General features: G+C 42.8%; 2 protein-coding genes across 2 annotated transcripts in view; one reads left to right on the top strand and one right to left on the bottom strand.

Annotated features, from left to right (window-relative positions):
* IQGAP1 (IQ motif containing GTPase activating protein 1) overlaps positions 1–24,693 on the bottom strand; it is a 236,125-nt gene that overhangs the window by 73,267 nt on the left and 138,165 nt on the right. Inside the window, exons 12-15 of the mRNA XM_078772909.1 lie at positions 24,154–24,317; positions 23,713–23,873; positions 12,219–12,343; positions 11,878–12,041 (exon numbers count right to left, since the gene is read on the bottom strand). Of these exons, the coding sequence (XP_078629035.1) occupies positions 11,878–12,041; positions 12,219–12,343; positions 23,713–23,873; positions 24,154–24,317 (614 nt within the window). The remainder of the gene's footprint in view (positions 1–11,877; positions 12,042–12,218; positions 12,344–23,712; positions 23,874–24,153; positions 24,318–24,693) is intronic.
* On the top strand, positions 7,086–9,581 carry LOC137422086 (P2Y purinoceptor 8). Its single transcript, XM_068108835.2, has 2 exons — positions 7,086–7,158; positions 7,327–9,581. The coding sequence occupies exons 1-2, from the start codon at positions 7,119–7,121 to the stop codon at positions 8,484–8,486; spliced, it is 1,200 nt and encodes a 399-aa protein (XP_067964936.2). The 5' UTR covers positions 7,086–7,118; the 3' UTR covers positions 8,487–9,581.

Genomic DNA, 24,693 nt, shown 5'->3' on the forward strand with positions numbered 1-24,693 from the left:
CTCATTTGACTGTCCGGAAGGTCGCAAATCGCAGTTACGATGAATCGCAAATTAGTTTTAATTAGTTTTAAAACATAGTTTAACGGCAACATAGTTTGCCGACGGGAAATAAATGAATACGCTCTCAAATGTGCCATCCGAGGCAGAGTCTGTTCGCCACGTTCGGCACACGTGATAGCTCGCTGCTCTCTGATTGGTTGAATCGTTTTTTGGACATAGCTCGGTAACTACTTCTGCGATTAATTTAAAACCTTGAAAAGGCACATCCTCGGGTCCCCAGCAATATACCTGGCAAGTTTCAAGTATATCGGACCGGTAGTTGTCGAGAAACAGCGGTCACAGACAAACATACAAACATACAAACATACAAACATACAAACAAACATACACACAGAGATTAGTGGAATTATAGATAGATAACCTTGACTGCTCCTTTTGCTTAGTGTGTGTAAATAATAAATCCTGTTACTCTTCTGTACATCTTCTTCTTCTTCCTCTTTACATTCGGTCGCTTTAGAGCTGGGGTGGGGAACCTCCGGCTTCCGGGCCGTATACGGCCCGCGAGACCGTTTGATCCGGCCCGCGAGGCAATTCATCTATCTATAAAAAAAAAATTTTTTTTTTTTTTTTTTTTTTTTTACAACATCGAGGCTCGTGAAAGAGCGAACATTAATCACGCAGAAAGACAAACCGACACATAAAACAAATAACATCGGGAGCGGTAGACAAGATGGGGAGAGATGGGGCAGGACACAAACACAACATTTGAGAGCAGGGACCGAGAGACATGGAGACGTCGAGAGATATGTGAGAGGGAATGGGCTTTGGGGGGGGGGGGGCATGGGAAGGGGGGGCATGGGAAGGGGGGTGGGAGAGGTATAAAACATATGGACACTGCCAGGACTTCCAGGAAAGAAGTTGGAATTTCAAACAAGGTGGATCTGGGGTGAATTAGCGGGGGTAGAAAAGATCAAGGTTTTGGATGGGGTAAAATAAGAGACGGTGGTGAACAGCTGTTTTAAAGACCTGGAGGGAGGAGTGGGATTGAAGGGAGTGAGGGAGTTTGTTCCAGAGGCAGGGGAAAAGAGGAATGAAAGAGTGAAGGTGAGCAGACAGCCGAGATTTCGGCAGTTTAACCATCAGAGGCTTGCTGGCAGATCTTGTGCGACCTGTAGGAATATTTGGGGGACAGAGCACAGAGAGAGCTGGGGGTGCAAGGCCGGAGAGGAGTCGGAAGAAGACAGAAAGACCACCTACCTACCTGCCTGCGGTGAGTGAGTGAAAGGCCCTCAGAGATAGCTTCATCGCGGGAGATTCCAATAATTCTGAAAGCTTTGGTTTCAACACCGTGAAGCCGAGCTAGGTGTGAGGCAGGAGCACCGGCCCATAGGGGAGAACAGTATTCCATTGAGCTGCAGATGAAAGCCTTGTATGTGGTGAGGAGCTCAGGTGTGCCGAGGAAGGACTTCGCACGACGGAGGATGCCCAGTCGGCGACTGGCTTTGGAGGCCAGCTTGGAAATGTGGTTTTCCCAAGAAAGATCATGGCAGATAGTGAGACCCAAAAGCTTGAGCGACAGAACTTCTTGGAGAGGATTGTTGAGAAAGTAGATGGGAGGGTTGTCCAGTCGATCTTTTCGGAGAGACATAGTAAGAGTGTGAGATTTGTCAGGATTGAAAGACATGTTCCACTTGTTTGACCAGTCTGTGATTTTGTCCAAGTCTTCAGAGAGTGAGGAGGCTGCAGACTGCCGATCTGAGGGATGAGGAATGGAGCGGCAGAGAGTGGAGTCATCAGCAAAGAGATAGAGAGGATTTTCCAGAGAGTCGGAGAGATCATTGATAAAGACCAGAAAAAGCACAGGGCCCAGAACACTGCCTTGGGGAACTCCAGCCTGAACAGGAAGGGGAGATGAGAGAAATCCATTCAGGGCCACACGTTGACTACGACCAGAGAGGAAGTCCGCAAGCCATGCATGGACATTTCCATGGATACCATAGGAGGAGAGTTTGGTTAGCAGAGCTGGGTGCCAGACCGTATCGAAGGCACGTGATATGTCAAGGGAGACAGCTCTGATTTCCTGTTTGGCATTGAGGACCTCCATCCATTGTTGAGACAGCAGAAGCAGCATGTCCAGAGTAGAGTGACCTGGTCTGAAACCAAATTGATGATCAGAGATCAAGCCATTGGAGAAGAGGAAAGATTCCAGTAATCTGAGAGGAAATAATTCCAGTAATCTCTCCTTTTCAAGGTTTTAAATTAATCGGACAAAGGGTGACCAGGTTATGGCCAAAAACGATTCAACCAATCAGAGAGGAGCGAGCTTTCACGTGTTGTAACAGTCAACGAATGCCGAACGTGGCGAGCAGACGCTGCCTCGGACGGCACATTTGAGAACTTATTCATTTATTTGATGTTGGCAAATTATGTTGGCGCTAACAGAATAATTGCCATCAAATTAAAACTAATTTGCGATTAATCGTAACTGCGATATGCGACCTTCCAGACAGTCAAGTGAGTTCCGGACAGTCGTAACTGCGATATGCGACCTTCCGGACAGTCAAGTGATCGCGTGATCTCATGTCATCATTTCATTCAGTATATGCAAACATGGCGACTAACAAGAAAAGAAAGGTAGATGCTGAATGTCGCGCTTTCCAAGAGAAATGGGCAAACGATTATTTCTTTGTGGAAGTAAAAGGCAAGCCAGTATGCCTAGTTTGTCAGGAAGCGCTCTCGGTGATGAAAAAGGCCAACCTCGAGCGTCATTACAGCTCGAAACATGCTAAACTGGACGAGTTGAAAGGACAAATGCGCTTGGATAAAGTTAACGTTCTTCGGCGGAGTTTTGGTGCTCAACAAGCAGTCTTCATAAGACCACAATCTGACCGAGACAACACTACGCATGCTAGTTTTGTGGAGAGTGAGCTAATCGCTAAGAAGCTGATGCCGCATTCAGAAGGAGAATTTGTGAAGGAGTGCCTTGTTGCCGCTGCGGAGCTGCTCGCACCGGACAAAGTAAAATTGTTCCAAAGTGTCAGTTTGTCTCGAAGAACTGTCTCAGATCGGATTACTGACATGGCACAAGATATTGAGAAAACACTGAAGGACACCGCAAGAGATTTCCAGTTTTTCTCTCTGGCCTGCGATGAGACAACGGACATAACAAACACCGCCCAACTAGCCATTTTTGTGCGGGGGATTACAGCTGAGTTTGATACGAGGGAGGAGTTGCTGTCTTTGCAAGCCATGCATGGCACCACCAAAGGTGAGGATTTGTTTGAGCAAGTTGTTTTGGCTATGAACAAATTCGAACTGCAGTTTGACAAGTTAAGTGGCCTGGCCACGGATGGAGCCCCAACCATGGTTGGCGCGCAAAAGGGATTGACTGCATTGTTAAAAAAAGAAATGAGTCGTCTCAGTCTCGATCCAAGTGAGTTAGTTGTATGCCACTGTATCATACACCAAGAGAATCTGTGTGCACAGTCCCTGAAGCTCAACAATGTGATGACAACTATCGTTTCCACCATAAACGTCATCAAAAGCAGAGGGCTGAACAGCCGCCAGTTCAAGGAGCTAATGAGTGAACTAGAGTCAGAGTACAGAGATCTGGTTTACCACTGTGAGGTGCGGTGGCTGAGTCGCGGAAATATGCTCACACGGTTTTACTCACTGAGAGAAGAAGTGAAACAGTTCATGGAGATGAAGGGGAAACCTGTCATGGAACTCAGTGATAGCAGGTGGCTGTGTGATTTGGGCTTCATGGTGGACATTGCCAAGTACCTGTCAGAGCTGAACGTCAAGCTCCAAGGTCCCAACCAGCTTCTCAGCTCTCTGCAATCACATGTGAAATCATTTGAAGCTAAACTAAAGCTGTGGCAAGTGCAACTGGAAAGGGGAAACACTATCCACTTTCCCACTCTGCAAGAACAAAAGCCTGCTGTGACATCTGAATATGCTGCTGAGTGTGCAAAACTCCTCCAGGCATTTGGAGAGAGGTTCCAGGACATGAAAAGTAAACAAAGGGAACTGAACATATTTGCCACGCCGTTTAATGTGGAACCAGCTGATGTGCCTGACAACCTACAACACGAAATCATTGAGCTGCAAAGCAATGACGAGCTCAAAGCTAGGTACAACAACCTCCCTTTGCTCGAGTTCTACAAACTGTATGTACGTGCTGAGGATTTTCCCATTCTGAGGAGACATGCACTGAAGTTTGCATCACTGTTTGGGACGACCTACAGCTGTGAGCAGTTCTTTTCAAAACTGACTCTTGCAAAGACTCGGTTTCGCTCAAGACTGACTGACCCAAACCTGCAAAACCAGCTGCGAGTAGCATCATCATCACTACCACCTGACACCAAACGCCTCGCCAAAGAGAAACAGTTCCAGCCATCGCATTAGGTGAGTCCGATATATGTATTCAATAATTTAGCATGGCCCTCGAAGGATGTTCTAAAAATCGAAATGGCCCTCGACAGGAAAAAGGTTCCCCACCCCTGCTTTAGAGGTTTCCAAATTGAATACCTGTGGCGCGATTTCGGCCAACATCCAGGAATCGGGTTAGTCGGGGTAACTGTTCGGCCGCGGTGCCATCCGCTCGGCAAAACAACATCTTATCCGCGATCCGTAACAATATATTGTAACGAATTTGAGAAGTGTAACGGTTTTGGAGAAGTGTAACAATCTTGGAGAAAGTGTAACGAATGTGAAAAGTATGGTTTTGTTGTGTGTAACACCCTCGTAATGTAAATAATGGTCGCAGCCGTCCTCCTAGTTAATTCCATGAAACTTACACACAGGCCACGATATATCTTTTTAAATAGTTTATTTCCTTATTCTATGTAGGCTAAATATGTGTTTCCCACTAGATTGACTGCATTGTATCAAACGAAATAAGCGTAGGCCCCTTTCAATTTCCCCAATCATCTCCGCTCTCCAAAGTTCCTTTCAAAAGCGGTGCGAGTGGTGTTCAATCCCGCAAGCCGCCATTGCCCATGTGCTCATCTCGGAGAAGAGGGGGGTAGGAGCCGCCAACTCACAGGCGTGGCACGTCGTCATGATCAAAAGAGGAATCGGACAGCCCTAACAGCCAACCAGCACCGCGGTTAGCGACCCGGTAGGCGTGCCCTCGCAGCCGGCGGCTTGATTCCGCCCAGAGTAATAAAAGCGACTGGAAGGGACTGCTTCGGTAGATGACATGAGAGATGACATGAGAGAGGACATGAGAGATGAGCTGTGAGCTGTGAGCTGTGAGATGAGAGACGCTCCAAACCAAAAAGGAGAGATACTTGGAGAGGAAACAAGCTTGGAAGAGACGCGCTGAGAGGAGGGAGACGGCTCCACCAGAAGGAGAGGAGCAGGTGTGACCGAGCCAGCGCGTGACGTCTACAGCATCAGCAGCGTCGACGCGACCGAGGGTTTTCCCGCCAAAAACGCGAAGAATTGAGAGCTGCTACCTCCAGCCCTGCCGGTTGCAGGGACCTGACCCTGCCTCCCTCTCCAGCAACCCACCTCCGCCAATCCTGCCTGCAATTTCCCCCGTGTAAGTGTGAACGTCGTCTGTCTTGAATGTTGTCCTGGGGTTAAGTAAATTGAATAGTATAAGTTAACGATTCACTGTGTGACTGCTTCTTCCATCCATTGCTTGTAAATAATTTTGGTCGCTCCTTCTTTTTGCTTGTGTGTGTATAATAAATCTGTTCTTCCTCCGTACTCTGTCTTCTTCTCTTTTCCTTCTCTTTAGAGGTTTCCCGATTGAATATCTGTGGTGCGATCTGGTCAACGTTGGGGGAGTCGGGCCAATTGGGGATCCTGTAACGGTCGCGGTTGGACCATCCGCTCGGCCCATCATAACATCTAAACCGCGATCCGTAACAATATATATATATATGTGTGTGTGTGTGTGTGTGTGTGTGTGTGTGTGTGTGTGTATATATATATATATATATATATATATATATATATATATATATATATATATATATGTGTGTGTGTGTGTGTGTGTGTGTGTGTGTGTGTGTGTGTGTGTGTGTGTGTGTGTGTGTGTGTGTGTGTGTGTGTGTGTGTGTGTGTGTGTGTGTGTGTGTGTGTGTGTGTGTGTGTGTGTGTGTGTGTGTGTGTGTGTGTGTGTGTGTGTGTGTGTGTGTGTGTGTGTGTGTGTGTGTGTGTGTGTGTGCGCACACGCTTGTTTCTTCGTGACCTTACTGATTTGATCTCGCAAGGTTAATCAATGAAATTTTGCATGACTACGAGCACATTTTTAACCATGATGCACCTAGATCGGTGGGTTTGAACAGGCATGAGGTGGTCATGTGGCCTGTTGTTGCCGTGTTGCACTCCATAGTTAATTTATTTACTCCAGCTTTAAACAACGATCATCTTCAGGTTTTACTGCAGTCGAAGTGACCCTCTCAAACTAAGTGTGATCCCATTGAGAGCCTTTTAGATCTTGTAGACCCTTTGGACCTTTATTCTGCTTCGACCCCTTGACCCTTTAGACCTATAGACCCTTTAGAATCCTTACACCCATTTAAACCCTTAACTATTAGAACATACCCTTTCGATCCTTCAAGACCCCTTGGACCATTTAGCCCCCTTTACACCCCTGAGACCCTTAGACCCAATTCGAACTCTTCAGACTGCCTACACCCCTTAAGACTCCTTGAACCCCTTCAACTTCTTAGACCTTTATACCACTTTGAATCCTGTGGAACCCATATACCTTATTTAGCCGCACACCACACAAACATCTAAAGACCCTTATTGCATTATGCAGACTATACTTTTATCAGCAAGTTATGCACAAACTATACGCACCCAGTGGGTGGGTACTCTGCTACTCTATACATTAAAGGTGTTTGCTGGTGCCTGCCAGGAAATGTATTTAATCAAGATAAAACGTGTGTTACGAGTTCAATGACCACCCCATACAGTCACATTTCCAGACTCTGTGTTCTCATCAACCGAGTCAGGCAGAGGGTGGGATGCCTAGAAATGACAAATCCCTTATCGGGTCATACAGAACCTCCGGTTCCACCCAAAGTACATAAGAAGCCACTTGTGCTTTCAACAGCAGCGTTTCCATTGGGACTCGGAAAAACAAGACTACAGCGATGAACTTTGACTCGGACTCAATTTCGAGTGGGGATTACGGTAAGATTCATCGCAGATCATCCATTCACAAATATTTATTTGTAACATAATGGTGCTTGCATTGAATTGGAAAGAGCGAGATAAAACTTTAGCATTTGATATGGAAATCCCTATTGAAGCTGCGAATCCAATCCTCTTTCCTCTCTCCTCACAATCACTTGGATTCAGGAATGGTGGACACTGCAGGGGAATACCCGCTCAACAACAACTTTCTTCCAAAAACATTTGGAGGGAGTTCTGTGGACACAAAAATGGAGAACATTTCTTTTGATTATGAAGTAATTGTCAACGCAGAAGTGAAACAACAGCTCCTCGGTCCAATTCTAACCATATTCCTTCCAACAATCTACGTAATAGTCTTCATCTTCGGACTGCCCGCAAACTGCTTGGCGTTGTGGATGCTCACTCGCCACGTACGTCCAAAGAAACCCTCCACCATCTACATGATCAATCTGGCAGTCGCCGACCTCCTTTTTGTACTCCTCCTGCCCCTCAAGATCAGTTACCATTTTAATGGCAACAACTGGGCGTTTGGACGTTTTACTTGCCACCTGACGGTGACGTCCTTCTACGGGAACATGTTCTGTTCCATCTGGCTACTCACGTGCATCAGCGTGGATCGTTACATCGCCATCGTGTATCCAATGAAGTCTTTGCAATGGAGGCGCAACAGGTTTGCAATCGCCGCTTGCACGTGCATATGGTTCGCCATTCTCATCTCGACTACTCCATTGAACCTGCTCAACCCCATAGCACACATCAAGAACATGGACATCTCCACATGCTATGACGTCTTTCCAGTAGCGCTCATTCCCAAATACCTGTTTTTCTACTTCATCTTCATGGCCGTCTGCGGATTCTTCATTCCACTGCTCCTTACCATTTACAGCTACGTGGTCATAATCAAAGCGTTGATGAAAACGTACGACACCAACGAAAACAGGAAAAGGCGAACGCACTCTGTCAATCTAGCTGTGACGGTGCTGCTAACCTTTGCCCTTTGTTTCATACCCAGCAACGTGCTACTCGTCGTGCACTACATCTCGAGTCGTGTAAACGCCGACAACAATGGAAATCTCTACACGGCATATATGGTGAGCCTCGGTCTTAGCAGTTTGAACAGCTGCCTAGACCCCTTTGTTTACTACTTCACGTCAAAGGAATGCCGGCGAAAACTGGCCCTTTTCTTGTGCTCCAAAAAGCACGCGGCCTCCAGCCAGAAGTCAAGCCAGAGTGCTGCTACCACAAACTCGACGTACAGCCGTAGTAGCAACAACAGTCAAAAACTCCTGGTAGACCATTCAAAGGTTATTCCACAGAACTTATGACCCTCAGGACCTTGGGTGTGTTTACAAAATGGTCGTAATAAAAGCTCTCGATCCTAATGGTCATAATATTTATAAACGAGTGTTTAAGGAAGAGCAAAGAACCATGACTCCAAAGCTGGTATTTATGGGATTTGATAAAAAATCTTCCAAATCAAATGAGTCATGTCGGATTCTGTAGTGTACGCTCATTTGATGTGTACAATAACAATCATAATAATAATAATAATAATAATAACAATAATAATAAATAAACATAGAGCACGTGATAAAGAAACGTTAGTGAGAAGCCTGAAAATGGATTTTGTGTTGGAGCTCCATGTCAATATAACCTTATTTAACCACAAAATGTAATACCTTAACCACCATTACTCATAATATGATAACCTTATTTAACCACAAAATGTAATACCTGAACCACCATTACTCGTAATATAACCTTATTTAACCACAAAATGTAATACCTGAACCACCATTACTCGTAATATGATAACCTTATTTAAACACACAATGTAATACCTTAACCACCATTACTCGCAATATGATAACCTTATTTAGCCACAAAATGTAATACCTTAACCACCATTACTCGCAATATGATAACCTTATTTAGCCACAAAATGTAATACCTTAACCACCATTACTCGTAATATGATAACCTTATTTAACCACACAATGTAATACCTTAACCACCATTACTCGCAATATGATAACCTTATTTAACCACAAAATGTAATACCTTAACCACCATTACTCGTAATATGATAACCTTATTTAACCACACAATGCAATACCTTAACCACCATTACTCGCAATATGATAACCTTATTTAACCACAAAATGTAATACCTTAACCACCATTACTCGCAATATGATAACCTTATTTAGCCACCATTACTCGCAGTACGAGGCAATGCAATTGCCTCGAGGTTTGTTTCAAGGCTTCTGGGTAAACTTGTAAAATCCAGTCAATAAAGTGTCAAAGCAAGAGGAACTACTTCTTCATTTTAATGGCAACCATTGCAGGTGTGGCCGTTTTACTTGCCACCTTCTGTGACGTCCTTGGATAATTTGAATAAAGTCATTTTTCAACTTAAATGGTTTCGTTGCATTTCTTTCCAAGTTTCTCATGGAGATACGAACGTACAATATTACCATTAAAAGCAAAGCTTTGGCTATTGTACAGGACCAGAGATGAAGAAGAAACATCCCTACGTACCACCTCTTCTGTTCTAAGGTATTCTGTAACCTGTTTTGTAATCTGATATACAGTGCATTCAGAAAGTATTCGCCCCTTCACCTTTTTCACATTTTGTTATGTTGCAGCCTTATGCTGAAATCGTTTAAATTCATTTTTTCCCTCATCAATCTACACTCAATACCCCATAATCTACACATCACTGCAACACTCCACCGATCTGGGCTTTATGGCAGAGTGGCCAAACGGAAGCCTCTCCTCAGTGAAAGCCACATGAAACCCCGCTTGGAGTTTGCAAAAAAGCACCTAAAGGACTCTCAGACTGTGAGAAACAAGATTCTGTGGTCTGACGAAACCAAGATTGAACTGTTTGGCTTCCATCTGGCCACTCTGTCATGAAGCCCAGATCGGTGGAGTGTTGCAGTGATGGTTGTCCTTCTGGAAGTTTCTCCCATCTACACACAGGATCTCTGGAGCTCAGCCAGAGTGACCATCGGGTTCTTGGTCACCTCTCTTACCAAGGCCCTTCTCCCCCGATTGCTCAGTTTGGCCGGGCGGCCAGCTCGAGGAAGAGTCCTGGTTGTTCCAAACTTCTTCCAATTAAGAATTATGGAGGCCATTGTGCTCTTGGGAACCTTCAATGCAGTAGAATTTTTTTTGTAGGCTACTCCAGATCTGTGCCTCGACACAATCCTGTCTCTGAGCTCTGCAGGGAGCTCCTTCGACCTCATGGCTTGGTTTTTGCTCTGATATGCATCGTCAGCTGTGAGACCTTATATAGACAGGTGTGTGCCTTTCCAAATCATGTCCAATCAATTGAATTTACCACAGGTGGACTCCCATCAAGGTGTAGAAACATCTCAAAGATGATCAAGAGAAATGGGAGGCACCTGAGCTAAATTCCAAATGTCATAGCAAAGGGTCTGAATACTTATGTCAATGTGATATTTCAGTATTTTATTTTTAATAAACTTGCAAAACTTTCTAAAATCCTGTTTTCTCTTTGTCATTATGGGGTATTGAGTGTAGATTGATGAGGGAAAAAATAAATTTAAACGATTTCAGCATAAGGCTGCAACATAACAAAATGTGAAAAAAGTGAAGGGGTCTGAATACTTTCTGAATGCACTGTAAATTGAGCAATCAATGGAAACCTAGAGATGGTATAAACAACTTGTGTATCATGTCAACGTTCCAAACTCACTACAGTAGCGCTGACTTAGACTGCAGAGATAAAAGTCTTGGGAGAAAATAAATATACAAATAAAGGCTCTGGCCAACTTTGTTGAAATAAGAGGGAAAAAGGTCCTTACCCAAGCATTACAAAATGCATTTACTAGAGCAGTCCACATCAGTTTTGACAAATCTCAAAGGTTCCAAAAATATTTTTCCGCTCGTGTTGTCATACATGTCAGATGGTTCACCAACTCCCAGGCTCATCACATAGGCGTACGTACGTACGTACAGAACCTTATCGGTGTAAACGGCAGGCACACCCACCAGCCTGTGCGACACTGATGCAAGGCCCTCGGATGACATGAAAAACCACAAGTAAGGGAATAACGTCCTTTAACCAAATACAGTCAACCTCGTTTTTTTTTGTTTTTTTTTTACCAAATACAGTCAACGACTATTACTTCATTCGGAAAAGTTTGGTTTTCAGAATTGAAGGCTAAACACACAAAGCAAACGTGAAGGGAGTATAAAACACATTATTCAAGAGCCTGGTGTTGGCTTAGCGGTTAGGGTGCCGGCTTGGGATCCTAGGATCCTGGCTTCGAATCCCGGTCGATCGCTGAATTAACACCAGGGGGGTTGACTCAGCCTGTCATCCTTCCGAGGTCGGCAAATTGAGTACCAGCTTGCTGGGATGAATGATCCCGGTGTGTACCCCGGTTTAGAATAGGTACACCGTATCCCTGCGCATCGTAAGAACGTGACCAAGGGTTGGCGTTAGGAAGGGCATCCGGCCATAAAAACATTGCCTCAAACAGGGAGCCATGATCGTCATGGGGCCCGCAAGGCTAACCCCCGCTCTTGCGGGGAAAATGGCCTTAAAACGATCATTCATTCATTCATTCAAGAGCGATATTGACGGCCACCTTTTATTCACACCTGAACCAAAATTCCCACATTACAACTGTCCTTCAAATCCTTGCAAATCCACAATAATGGAACACCTTTTGTGAGATTTACCTTAACTTTCTGTAGCTTGGCCTCCAGGAGAAGATCTTGGTAATGTTTAGCCAATGATGGATCTACATCTTCCAGCTTGGCAGTTGGCATGAGCAGAGCTTGAATGGTCTTCTGAGGGTCACCTTGGTCCAAAGCTTCATTGATCATTCCAATAGCAACAATACCTTATGGGACGATCGTTGGAGAAGCAGAGGACAGGTTTACATCAACGATAACATACATACTGATAGTAGGGTGAGGAATGGGGGGGGTGGGGGGGGGTGTTGTGGAAGTGTGTATTTGGAACGTTTTGTTTAATGTTTTTATTTCCACCAGACATTCAACCTGGCCTGTGAACTTACGGTCATGTTCCTCTTGTACGGCTGCATTAACCGACTCGACACACGCCTGGATGTCATTCCACGTAAGGAACTCCTTATCCTCAGACGAGGCCTGTGTCTTCAGGGCCATCAATGCATCCACATAGCTGGGAATCATTGAGGAGGAAGAGAAGGAGGAACCTTATCAGTGTCAGTACAGTGCACCATAGTATGTCAGTACAGCATTCTGCATCACATACATCATGTTTCACAAAATTGTTGTTCTCCTCCTTTTTCCTTTATAAGAAAAAGAAAATGATCTATGAAAACAGTGATGTGGTTAAAAATACAAAACAAGAAAACGAGCAATCAGAGATTGCAAACCCTCACCAGGATGCATTTTTCAGTGATTTTTAAGGCTTTTGTGTTAAAACAAATATGGCGGCCGAACCACGTGACTGATGATGTCATTTTTTTTTTTTCTAAACTAATTTATTACTAGATTATGCTCAATTTCATCTTGATCGGATGAAGTTTTGTACTTGTCGAATTACGACGTCATAATGGAGGCACCTATGACATCATCATTAACATATTTCATTCCCTATGGAGAGTTCTTTACAATGAGCCATGTCTCAATTTTTTCTATTCAGTGCTTTCGGAGATATAGAGGTGCAAAGTTTTTCAGTTTTTCCAAAATGGCGGCCGAACCACGTGACATATGACGTCATAATTATCATTAAAAAAATTCTACAGGTGGAGTTGCACATATGGTGAAAATTTCCTGTCAATCGGACCAACGGTTGCAGAGAAAATCATATTTATTCTGTGCGGACAAACAGACAAACAAACGGACTCAAATGCAATACCCTCTCCTCTGGCGAGGGTAACAAGGTTTTGCGAACAGAGCATAATACCTGCACACCATTTACTTGTATTCAATCAATCAAAGTCAGAGATTACACATCCCAATGACTCAGATTCTTACAATCACCACCAGTTCCCTCAATACATATTTATAACTTTTACAAATTCAACAAATGCTGTTACGAAATTCATTGAAAGTCAGTCCATTGAAAAAGACGAGAACTAGAGCGACACAACATCGACTGATAGGCGTCCGCTCACATTATTACATAATTATACATATTTGTGCCAAGTTTGATTTAAATACATTCAGCTGGTGTCAAGTATCACATTTTTACCTGACATGATCACTGACCTCACCAAAATCACAAAATCACCTCAATCCTCACCTATGATGCCAAAATATAATCAGTTCATCTTTGCATCATATATACTTATACCAAGTTTTATCAAAATCGCATCACTGGTTCACGAGTTGGCACGGCAACATAACTTTTACTTAACATGACCTCTGACCTTAGACCTCAGGACCCCCAAAATCTAATCAGTTCATCTTTACCTCATTATACATACCTGCACCAAGTTTGACCAAGATCCATTCAGCCGTTAAATTATTGCAGTGACAAAATAATTGTAACTTAACGTGATCTCTGATCTTTGACCTCTTGACTCCAAAATCGAAACAGTTAATCTTTACCTCATAATACATACCTGCACCAAGTTTGATGAAGATCCATTCAGCCGTTAAATTATTGCAGTGACAAAATAATTGTAACTTAACGTGATCTCTGATCTTTGACCTATTGACCCCAAAATCGAATCAGTTTATCTTTGCATCATCTATCTATAATTCCATTAATCTCTGTGTGTATGTGTGTATGTGTGTATGTGTGTATGTGTGTATGTTTGTCTGTGACCGCTGTTTCTCGACAACTACCGGTCCGATATACTTGAAACTTGCCAGGTATATTGCTGGGGACCCGAGGATGTGCCTTTTCAAGGTTTCATATTAATCGGACAAGTAGTTACCAAGCTATGGCGATTTCTTTACCAAACACCGCAAGCCGTTCGCTTTGGACCAAACCATTTCATGTAAATAGAGGGGGGGGTTCTGTGGTCGTTGCGAATGGACCAAACCATTCATGTAAATAGAGGGGGAGGGTTCTGTGGTCGTTACTGCCACGTGGTTTCAAAGTTTTTTTTTGTTGTTGTTTGCACGCATGTTTTTTTGCACCCACGTACGGGCACGCCCTAGGATGTTTACACACACACACCCCTACACAAATTTTTTTTTTTTTTTTTTTTGGCAAGGAACGGGCACCCACGTACGGGCACGTCCTAGCTTATATATAGTACGGGCATGCCCTAGTAATATATAATTATACAAAGTTTGGTGAAAATCCCATCACTGGTTCACAAGTTAGCTCTGTAGCAGAAATTTTACCCAACTTTACTTTTTTCTTAACCTGAATTTTTAAATTTTAGCTGATCTGAATCTCACATTTGACCCTTGACCTCTTGACTCCAAAATCGAAACAGTTAATCTTTACCTCATAATACATACCTGCACCAAGTTTGATGAAGATCCATTCAGCCGTTAAATTATTGCAGTGACAAAATAATTGTAATTTAACGTGATCTCTGATCTTTGACCTATTGACCCCAAAATCGAATCAGTTTATCTTTGCATCATAATATATAATTACACAAAGTTTGGTGAAAATCCCATCACTGGTTCACAAGTTAGCTCTGTAGCAGAAATTTTACCCAACTTGACTTTTTTCTTAACCTGAATTTTTAAATTTTACCTGATCTGAATCTCACATTTGACCCTTGACCTCTTGACTCCAAAATCGAATCAGTTAATCTTTACATCATTATACATACCTGTACCAAGTTTGAATGAGATCCCTTCAGACATTCTCACTTTATAGATCTATTACAGACTTTGACCTTTCACCTCGTGATCCCAAAATCAAACTAGAAAGAGCAATCAGATTGCAGACCCTCGCCAGGATGTGTTTTCAGTGGTTTTTAAGGCTTTTGTGTTCAAACAAATATGGCGGCCGAACCACATGACGGTGACAGATGACGTCATCTTTTTTTTTTTAATCCACCAATTTATCCCGAGATGATGCTCAAGACATTTCATCTTGATCGGATGAAGTTTTGTACTTGTCGAATTATGACGTCATAATGGAGGCACCTATGACATCATTAACATATGTTATTCCACATGGAGAGTTCTTTACAATGAGCTATGTCTCAATTTTTTCTATGCAGTGCTTTCGGAGATATAGAAGTGCAACCTTTTTCGGTTTTTCCAAGATGGCGCCCCATACCACGTGACCTATGACGTCATAGTTAATATAAAAAATTATACAGGTGGAGTTTGCAGTGACAAAATAATTGTAATTTAACGTGATCTCTGATCTTTGATCTCTGATCTCTGATCTCTGATTCATAGATATGAAACCTATAATGAACATTTCCTGTCAATCGGACGAACGGTTGCAGAGAAAATCATATTTATTATGTGCGGACATACAAACAGACAAACAGACAAACAAACAAACAAACAAACAAGAAAACGTCATGCGTAGCACGATACTTGCAAAATACGCCCTCCCCCAAAAGTTTTCAATGTGACATGATGGCCTATGGTGACCTCAAAAATACTTGGTGGTTGAATTCAGTGACCAGATATGCAAGTCCTCTTCAAATTTCATGTCAATTGGATGAAAATTGAGGATTTTAGAAATTTGGTCTATGTTGACCTTTTGGCCTATGTTGACCTCAAAGATACTTGGTGGTTGAATTCAGTGACCAGATATGCAAGTCCTCTTCAAATTTCAAGTCAATTGGATGAAAATTGAGGATTTTAGAAATTTGGCCTATGTTGACCTTTTGACCTATGTTCACCTAAAATATAATTTGTGGTTGAATTCAGTGACGAGATATGCAAGTCCTTTTCAAATTTCAAGTCAATTGGATGAAAATTGAGGATTTTAGAAATTTGGCCTATGTTGACCATTTGGCCTATGTTGACCTCAAGAATACTTGGTGGTTGAATTCAATGCAAGTCCTCTCCAAATTTCGAGTCAATTGGATGAAAATTGAGAATTTTAGAAATTTGGCCTATGTTGACCATTTGGCCTATGTTGACCTCAAAATTACTTAGTGGTTGAATTCAGTGACCAGATATGCAAGTGGTCTTCAAATGTCAGGTCAATCGGATGAAAATTGGGGATTTTAGAAATTTAGCAAAGTTGGTGACCTTTGGCCTATGTTGACCTTTTGACCTATTGACCCCAAAAACAATAGGCTTCTGGCATTTGACCAACTCTACCACTTGGTGAAGTTTGGTGAAGATCGGTTGAAAATTGTGACCTGTAGGCCGGTGACAAACAAACAAACAAGCAAACAAGAAAACGTCATGCGTAGCACGATACTTGCAAAATACGCCCTCCCCCAAAAGTTTACCATTGATACAGCAAATTGTCCATTTCATGAAGATTAAAATTTACAATCTTGATCAAAGCTCGGGTCAACAGGATGAAAAGTGACGATTTTTCAGATGAAAAATGATGATTTTGGAAGGTTGACCTTGAGTTGACCTTTGACCTCAAAAATAGTTAGTTTCCCTATTTAGTGACCCAATGTGCAAATGCTGTTCAATTTTCAAGTCAATTCGATGAAAATAGAGGATTTTAGAAATTTGGCCTATGTTGACCTTTTGGCCTAAGTTGACTTCAAGAATACTTGGTGGTTGAATTCAGTGACCAGATATGCAAGTCCTCTTCAAATTTCAAGTCAATTGGATAATAATTGAGGATTTTAGAAATTTGGCCTATGTTGACCATTTGGCCTATGTTGACCTCAAAAATACTTGGTGGTTGAATTCAGTGACGAGATATGCAAGTGGTCTTCAAATTTCAAGTCAATTGGATGAAAATTGAGGATTTTAGAAATTTGGCCTATGTTGACCTTTCGACCCATGTTCACCTAAAACATAATTTGTGGTTGAATTCAGTGACGAGATATGCAAGTCCTTTTCAAATTTCAAGTCAATTGGATGAAAATTGAGGATTTTAGAAATTTGGCCTATGTTGACCATTTGGCCTATGTTGACCTCAAGAATACTTGGTGGTTGAATTCAATGAAAGTCCTCTCCAAATTTCAAGTCAATTGGATGAAAATTGAGGATTTTAGAAATTTGGCCTATGTTGACCATTTGGCCTATGTTGACCTCAAAAATTCTTGGTTGTTGAATTCAATGACCAGATATGCAAGTGGTCTTCAAATTTCAAGTCAATCGGATGAAAATTGAGGATTTTAGAAATTTAGCAAAGTTGGTGACCTTTGGCCTATGTTGACTTTTTGACCTATTGACCCCACAAACAATAGGCTTCTGGCATTTGACCAACTCTACCACTTGGTGAAGTTTGGTGAAGATCGGTCGAAAATTGTGACCTGTAGGCCAGTGACAAACAAACAAACAAACAAGAAAACGTCATGCGTAGCACGATACTTGCAAAATACGCCCTCCCCCAAAAGTTTACCATTGATACAGCAAATTGTCCATTTCATGAAGATTTAAATTTACAATCTTGATCAAAGCTCGGGTCAACAGGATGAAAAGTGACGATTTTAGAAATTTGGCCCATGTTGACCTTTTGGCCTATGTTGACCTCAACACTTGGTGGTTGAAGTCAGTGACCAGATATGCAAGTCCTCTTCAAATTTCAAGTCAATTGGATGAAAATTGAGGATTTTAGAAATTTGGCCTATGTTGACCATTTGGCCTATGTTGACCTCAAAAATACTTGGTGGTTCAATTCAGTGACCAGATATGCAAGTGGTCTTCAAATTTCAAGTCAATTGGATGAAAATTGAGGATTTTAGAAATTTGGCCTATGTTGACCTTTTGGCCTAAGTTGACCAAGAATACTTGGTGGTTGAATTCAGTGACCAGATATGCAAGTCCTCTTCAAATTTCAAGTCAATTGGATGAAAATTGAGGATTTTAGAAATTTGGCCTATGTTGACCTTTTGGCCTATGTTCACCTAAAATATAATTAGTGGTTGAATTCAGTGATGAGATATGCAAGTCCTTTTCAAATTTCAAGTCAATTGGATGAAATTTGAGGATTTTAGAGATTTGGCCTATGTTGACCATTTGGCCTATGTTGACCTCAAGAATACTTGGTGGTTGAATTCAGTGACCAGATGTGCAAGTCCTCTCCAAATTTCAAGTCAAATGGATGAAAATTGAGGATTTTAGAAATTTGGCCTATGTTGACCATTTGGCCTATGTTGACCTAACAATTCTTAGTGGTTGAATTCAATGACCAGATATGCAAGTGGTCTTCAAATTTCAAGTCAATCGGATGAAAATTGAGGATTTTAGAAATTTAGCAAAGTTGGTGACCTTTGGCCTATGTTGACCTTTTGACCTATTGACCCCAAAAACAATAGGATTCTGGCATTTGACCAACTCTACCACTTGGTGAAGTTTGGTGAAGATCGGTTGAAAATTGTGACCTGTAGGCCGGTGACAAACAAACAAACAAACAAACAAGAAAACGTCATGCGTAGCACGATACTTGCAAAATACGCCCTCCCCCAAAAGTTTTCAATGTGACATGATGGCCTATGGTGACCTCAAAAATACTTGGTGGTTGAATTCAGTGACCAGATATGCAAGTCCTCTTCAAATTTCAAGTCAATTGGATGAAAATTGAGGATTTTAGAAATTTGGCCTATGTTGACCTTTTGGCCTATGTTCACCTAAAATATAATTTGTGGTTGAATTCAGTGACGAGATATGCAAGTCCTTTTCAAATTTCAAGTCAATTGGATGAAAATTGCGGATTTTAGAAATTTGGCCTATGTTGACCATTTGGCCTATGTTGACCTCAAGAATACTTGGTGGTTGAATTCAATGCAAGTCCTCTCCAAATTTCAAGTCAATTGGATGAAAATTGAGGATTTTAGAAATTTGGCCTATGTTGACCTTTTGGCCTATGTTCACCTAAAATATAATTTGTGGTTGAATTCAGTGACGAGATATGCAAGTCCTTTTCAAATTTCAAGTCAATTGGATGAAAATTGCGGATTTTAGAAATTTGGCCTATGTTGACCATTTGGCCTATGTTGACCTCAAGAATACTTGGTGGTTGAATTCAATGCAAGTCCTCTCCAAATTTCAAGTCAATTGGATGAAAATTGAGGATTTTAGAAATCTGGCCTATGTTGACCATTTGGCCTATGTTGACCACAAAAATTCTTGGTGGTTGAATTCAATGACCAGATATGCAAGTGGTCTTCAAATTTCAAGTCAATCGGATGAAAATTGAGGATTTTAGAAATTTAGGAAAGTTGGTGACCTTTGGCCTATGTTGACCTTTTGACCTATTGACCCCAAAAACAATAGGCTTCTGGCATTTGACTAACTCTACCACTTGGTGAAGTTTGGTGAAGATCGGTTGAAAATTGTGACCTGTAGGCCGGTGACAAACAAACAAACAAGAAAACGTCATGCGTAGCACGATACTTGCAAAATACGCCCTCCCCCAAAAGTTTACCATTGATACAGCAAATTGTCCATTTCATGAAGATTAAAATTTACAATCTTGATCAAAGCTCGGGTCAACAGGATGAAAAGTGACGATTTTTCAGATGAAAAATGATGATTTTGGAAGGTTGACCTTCAGTTGACCTTTGACCTTTGACCTCAAAAATAGTTAGTTCCGCTATTTAGTGACTCAATGTGCAAATGCTGTTCAATTTTCAAGTCAATTCGATTAAAATAGAGGATTTTAGAAATTTGGCCTATGTTGACCTTTTGGCCTATGTTGACCTCAAGAACACTTGGTGGTTGAATTCAGTGACCAATTATGCAAGTCCTCTTCAAATTTCAAGTCAATTGAAAGGATAGGCAATTGAATTGATAGGATAGGATAGGCAGCCGTGAGGAGAATGGCGCGCTGGTTGCCTGAAGACCACAGTACCTCAGAGATCGCGTTGAGGAGATTTTCCCGCCCGCCTCGATCACCCGATATTTCACATCTCCTCAGGACTCTGCGCTTCGGGCCCCTCCACCCATCCGAAGCGCAGCTTGACTCAGCTGTGGGACGAGGCATCCTTGAGCATAATGGCGCGCTGGTTGCCTGAAGACCACAGTACCTCAGAGATCGCGTTGAGGAGATTTTCCCGCCCGTCTCGATCACCCGATATTTCACATCTCCTCAGGACTCTGCGCTTCGGGCCCCTCCACCCATCCGAAGCGCAGCTTGACTCAGCTGTGGGACGAGGCATCCTTGAGGATAATGGCGCGCTGGTTGCCTGAAGACCACAGTACCTCAGAGATCGCGTTGAGGAGATTTTCCCGCCCGTCTCGATCACCCGATATTTCACATCTCCTCAGGACTCTGTGCTTCGGCCCCTCCACCCATCCCAAGCGCAGCTTAACTCGTTAACAGTTAAAATAAACTTTACGAACGGTTGACTTATTGTGCTTTCAATCGTTTCATGGCCAAATAATTGAGGTGAAGAAGCTTGTCCCGAAACCTCGATATGTCAATGCGTTGGACCTTTTGTCTCGGGAATGATATTATAACAATACAGGTGATGGACATGACACAAAGTCCCGTGTGGAATGCCGAATACAACAAGGTCCAGATGCGAGACGGACTTTGAACCGTTTAATATCCAGATTTAGTGAATTATCTCATGTTTACAAAAAGTATTCACACACTGGAAGACGTGAAGGTTTGAAAAATTCTGGATGCTTCCAACCAGGTGAAGTCCGATTGGGTGGATCAGTGACGTGGCTGATGTTGCTCTGAACAATCTAAATGGCGATCATCACGTGGTACGAGCAAAGGTAGCTCTATAATACATTAATGACACGGGCTCATGTTAGCAGCACAGACAGGCATGACGTCATTATATATGTTCACAGTTTCAAGTCATTTTCAAGATATGCAAGTCCTTTTCAAATTTCAAGTCAATCGGATGAAAATTGAGGATTTTAGAAATTTAGCAAAGTTGGTGACCTTTGGCCTATGTTGACCTTTTGACCTATTGACCCCAAAAACAATAGGCTTCTGGCATTTGACCAACTCTACCACTTGGTGAAGTTTGGTGAAGATCGGTTGAAAATTGTGACCTGTAGGCCGGTGACAAACAAACAAACAAACAAGCAAACAAACAAACAGACAGAGAGTCACAAACACAACCGACCAATATACAGTGAAACCTTGACTTACGAGTTTAATTCGTTCTGTGACCGAGCTCGTAACTCAATTTGCTCGTTTCTCAAATTAAATTTCCCCATTAAAATGCATTGAAATGCTATTAATCCGTTCCAGCCCGCCAAAAACCACACCAATTTTTTTTTTAATATACAGTATATATAAAAATATCTCGCGCTTTATATTTCACCTGTATGCAGCATACAAGTTGGCAGGATGGCCTGGACTGGAGGTACGCACACTTGACTCTAAACTGTCCAGCCTGGGTTTGAATCCCGACCCAGCTATAACCTGTCATGGGTGAATCACAGGCAGGGTGATTCATCAATGTGTGTACCGCTAAACTGGGCGCCCCGTTTGCGTCCCATTAGTTGTTGGATGTTAAGGATCTCACCGTGTTTTCCACAAAGAGAAGGCGAGCTATCGCCGGCACTCTGAACAAGTTGTGGCCTGGCATGCTCTTCTCCTCTGCCGTTATATACGTCCTCCTCGGCATCTTTTTCCAGAAGAGCCCTGTCTCGTCACAGTTGAAGATTTGCTGGGGGATGTATCCTTCGGCTTCTATCAGTTCGGCAAAAGTTATAATAAAATCTTCAGCTGCCTTCACATCCGCCTCATCAAGTCGACAACACGCACACCTCGCTCATGTTTTTCGACGATTGCGTGTTTTATATCCAAGCACATCATCCTCTTCTTCTTCTCAGTACTGCCCTTGGCACTCAATTTCTTAGGACCCTTCCAAAATAACCAACATGCGAAAACAAAGCAGCAGCGATATACGGCAGAAATGCTTGCACGGCAAGATAACCACGTGACTGGAACCCACCTGGTGGCGGGTGGCGTAAGCTCCAAAATAACCAAAATGCGAAAACAAAACAGCAGCGATATACGGCAGAGATGCTTGCACGGCAAGATAACCACGTGACCGGAACCCACCTGGTGGCGGGTGGCGTCAGCTCCAAAATAACCAAAATGCGAAAACAAAACAGCAGCGATATACGGCAGAGATGCTTGCACGGCAAGATAACCACGTGACCGGAACCCACCTGGTGGCGGGTGGCGTCAGCTCCAAAATAACCAAAATGCGAAAACAAAACAGCAGCGATATACGGCAGAGATGCTTGCACGGCAAGATAACCACGTGACCGGAACCCACCTGGTGGTGGGTGGCGTAAGCTCGTAACTCAGATCTCGGCTCGCATCTCAAAGCAATAAACCGCCCGAGCGACGGCTCGTATCTCGGAAAACTCGTAAGTTGGTGCACTCGTAAGTCAAGGTTTAACTGTACTTGTAAAATCTTCGATTTTGCAAGTAACAAGCAAACAAACAAACAGACAGACAGACAGACAGTCACAAACACAACCGACCAATATATTGTAAAATCTTCGATTTTGCAAGTAACAAGCAAACAAACAAACAGACAGACAGAGTCACAAACACAACCGACCAATATACTTGTAAAATCTTCGATTTTGCAAGTAACAAACGGACTCAAATGCAATACCCTCTAACCAGGCGAGGGTTATAATCTCATGTTTGCATCATAATACATACTTGTACCAAATTAGGTCAGAATCCCATTACTGGTTCACAAGTTAACGTAGTAATAGGATTTTTTTTACCTAACATGACCTTTGACCTCGTGACCACAAAATATCAGTTAATCTTTACATCATTATACATATCTGTACCAAGTTTGAATTAGATCCCTTTAGCCGTTATCAAGTTGTAGAGTGTAGACCTATTGCAAACTGACCTTCGACCTCGTGACCCCAAAATATAATCAACTAATATTTACGTCATTATAAATGGTGTTGTTAAACCTTGGTGTTGGCTTAGCGGTTAGGGTGCCGGCTTGGGATCCTAGGATCCTGGGTTCGAATCCCGGTCGATCGCTGAATTAACACCAGGGGGTTGACTCAGCCCGTCATCCTTCCGAGGTCGGCAAATTGAGTACCAGGTTGCTGGGATGAATGATCCCGGTGTGTACCCGGCTTAGAATAGGTACACCGTATCCCTGCGCATCGAAGAGCGTGACCAAGGGTTGGCGTCAGGAAGGGCATCCGGCCATAAAAACATTGCCTCAAACAGGGAGCCATGATCGTCATGGGGCCCGCAAGGCTAACCCCCGCTCTAGCGGGGAAAATGGCCTTAAAATGATCATTCATTCATTCATACATACCCGCACCACGTTTGACTAAGATGCCTTCAGTTGTTCTCAAGTTATCGCGGTAACGAAAACATATCACGGAAGACCAGACAGACAACCTGAAAACAAAGTATCCGGAGGCATAAAAATATTTAAATCCCATTAATGAGTATTTTGACTCGTAAAGTGAACGAGGCCCATTCTCGAATGTGACATTGCACACAATAAAACGCGACGATGGGGGCAAGTAGCCGATCCTCACCGCTGGGCACTCTCATCCTCCAAGCTCGTGAGGCCCGCGGCATTGCCGTTCATCGCCTTCCACACGCCGAGACGGTCTCCTGAGGCCAAAGTCTGATTGATGAGGGCGACGGATGAGAGCATTTCCACAGCAACATACAGCTCTTCATGGGACAGCTGACCCTGATGGGCGATCATGATCAAAACATAAACAATCTTTAATTCAACACCATTCCAGCAAGTTCAAGTTCAGATCCATTAACAAATTCAAGTTATTCGTCATTTCTTCAATCTCCAGCTCGATTGCAAAACTTTTACAACGGGAAACCTTTTCAGAGTCCAAGCAAAGAAACTTGTTAAACTCTTAGGAAAAGTGTGCGTGGACCCCCTTATTGTACATCAGTCGGTGTTTCACGAGCAAACATTCCCAGAGTACATAACCTACGGCTGCTGCACGTCTCACCGACGGACTCTGCTGTTGGAGCGAATACAGCTCGTTCTGATAGAGCTCAGCAGCAAATGGGTAGACATCCGGTAGCTGTGCCTCTGGCTGCATGAGAGCAACCACGGTGTCGGCAGCTACACCGCGTCGAATCACCGCATTTATATTCTCCACTCCCTTTAGCTCTGCAGCACAGGCAATACCGTGGAAAGCTTCAACGGATACCTCTCCCTTTCAAAACATCAACAAAGAACGCATTATTATTAAATTACTTGGCAAAATAAATAATAATATATAATAACTACAACGGCACTCCGACGTCGCAGCGTCGACCAATATGCCTCCACCCACATTACATCATTACACATATTTATACCAAGTTTGATTTGAATCCCTTGAGCTGTTCTCAAGTATCGCATTTCTACCTTTCATGCCAAAATCGAATCAGTTCATCCTTTCATCGTAATATACTAGGGCGTGCCCGTACGTGGGTGCAAAAAAACATGCGTGCAAACAACAACAAAAAAAAAAACTTTGAAACCACGTGGCAGTAACGACCAC

This window comes from Myxine glutinosa, chromosome 2 (assembly GCF_964187855.1).
Source record: "Myxine glutinosa chromosome 2, kmMyxGlut1.1, whole genome shotgun sequence".
Taxonomy (NCBI): Eukaryota; Metazoa; Chordata; class Myxini; order Myxiniformes; family Myxinidae; genus Myxine; species Myxine glutinosa.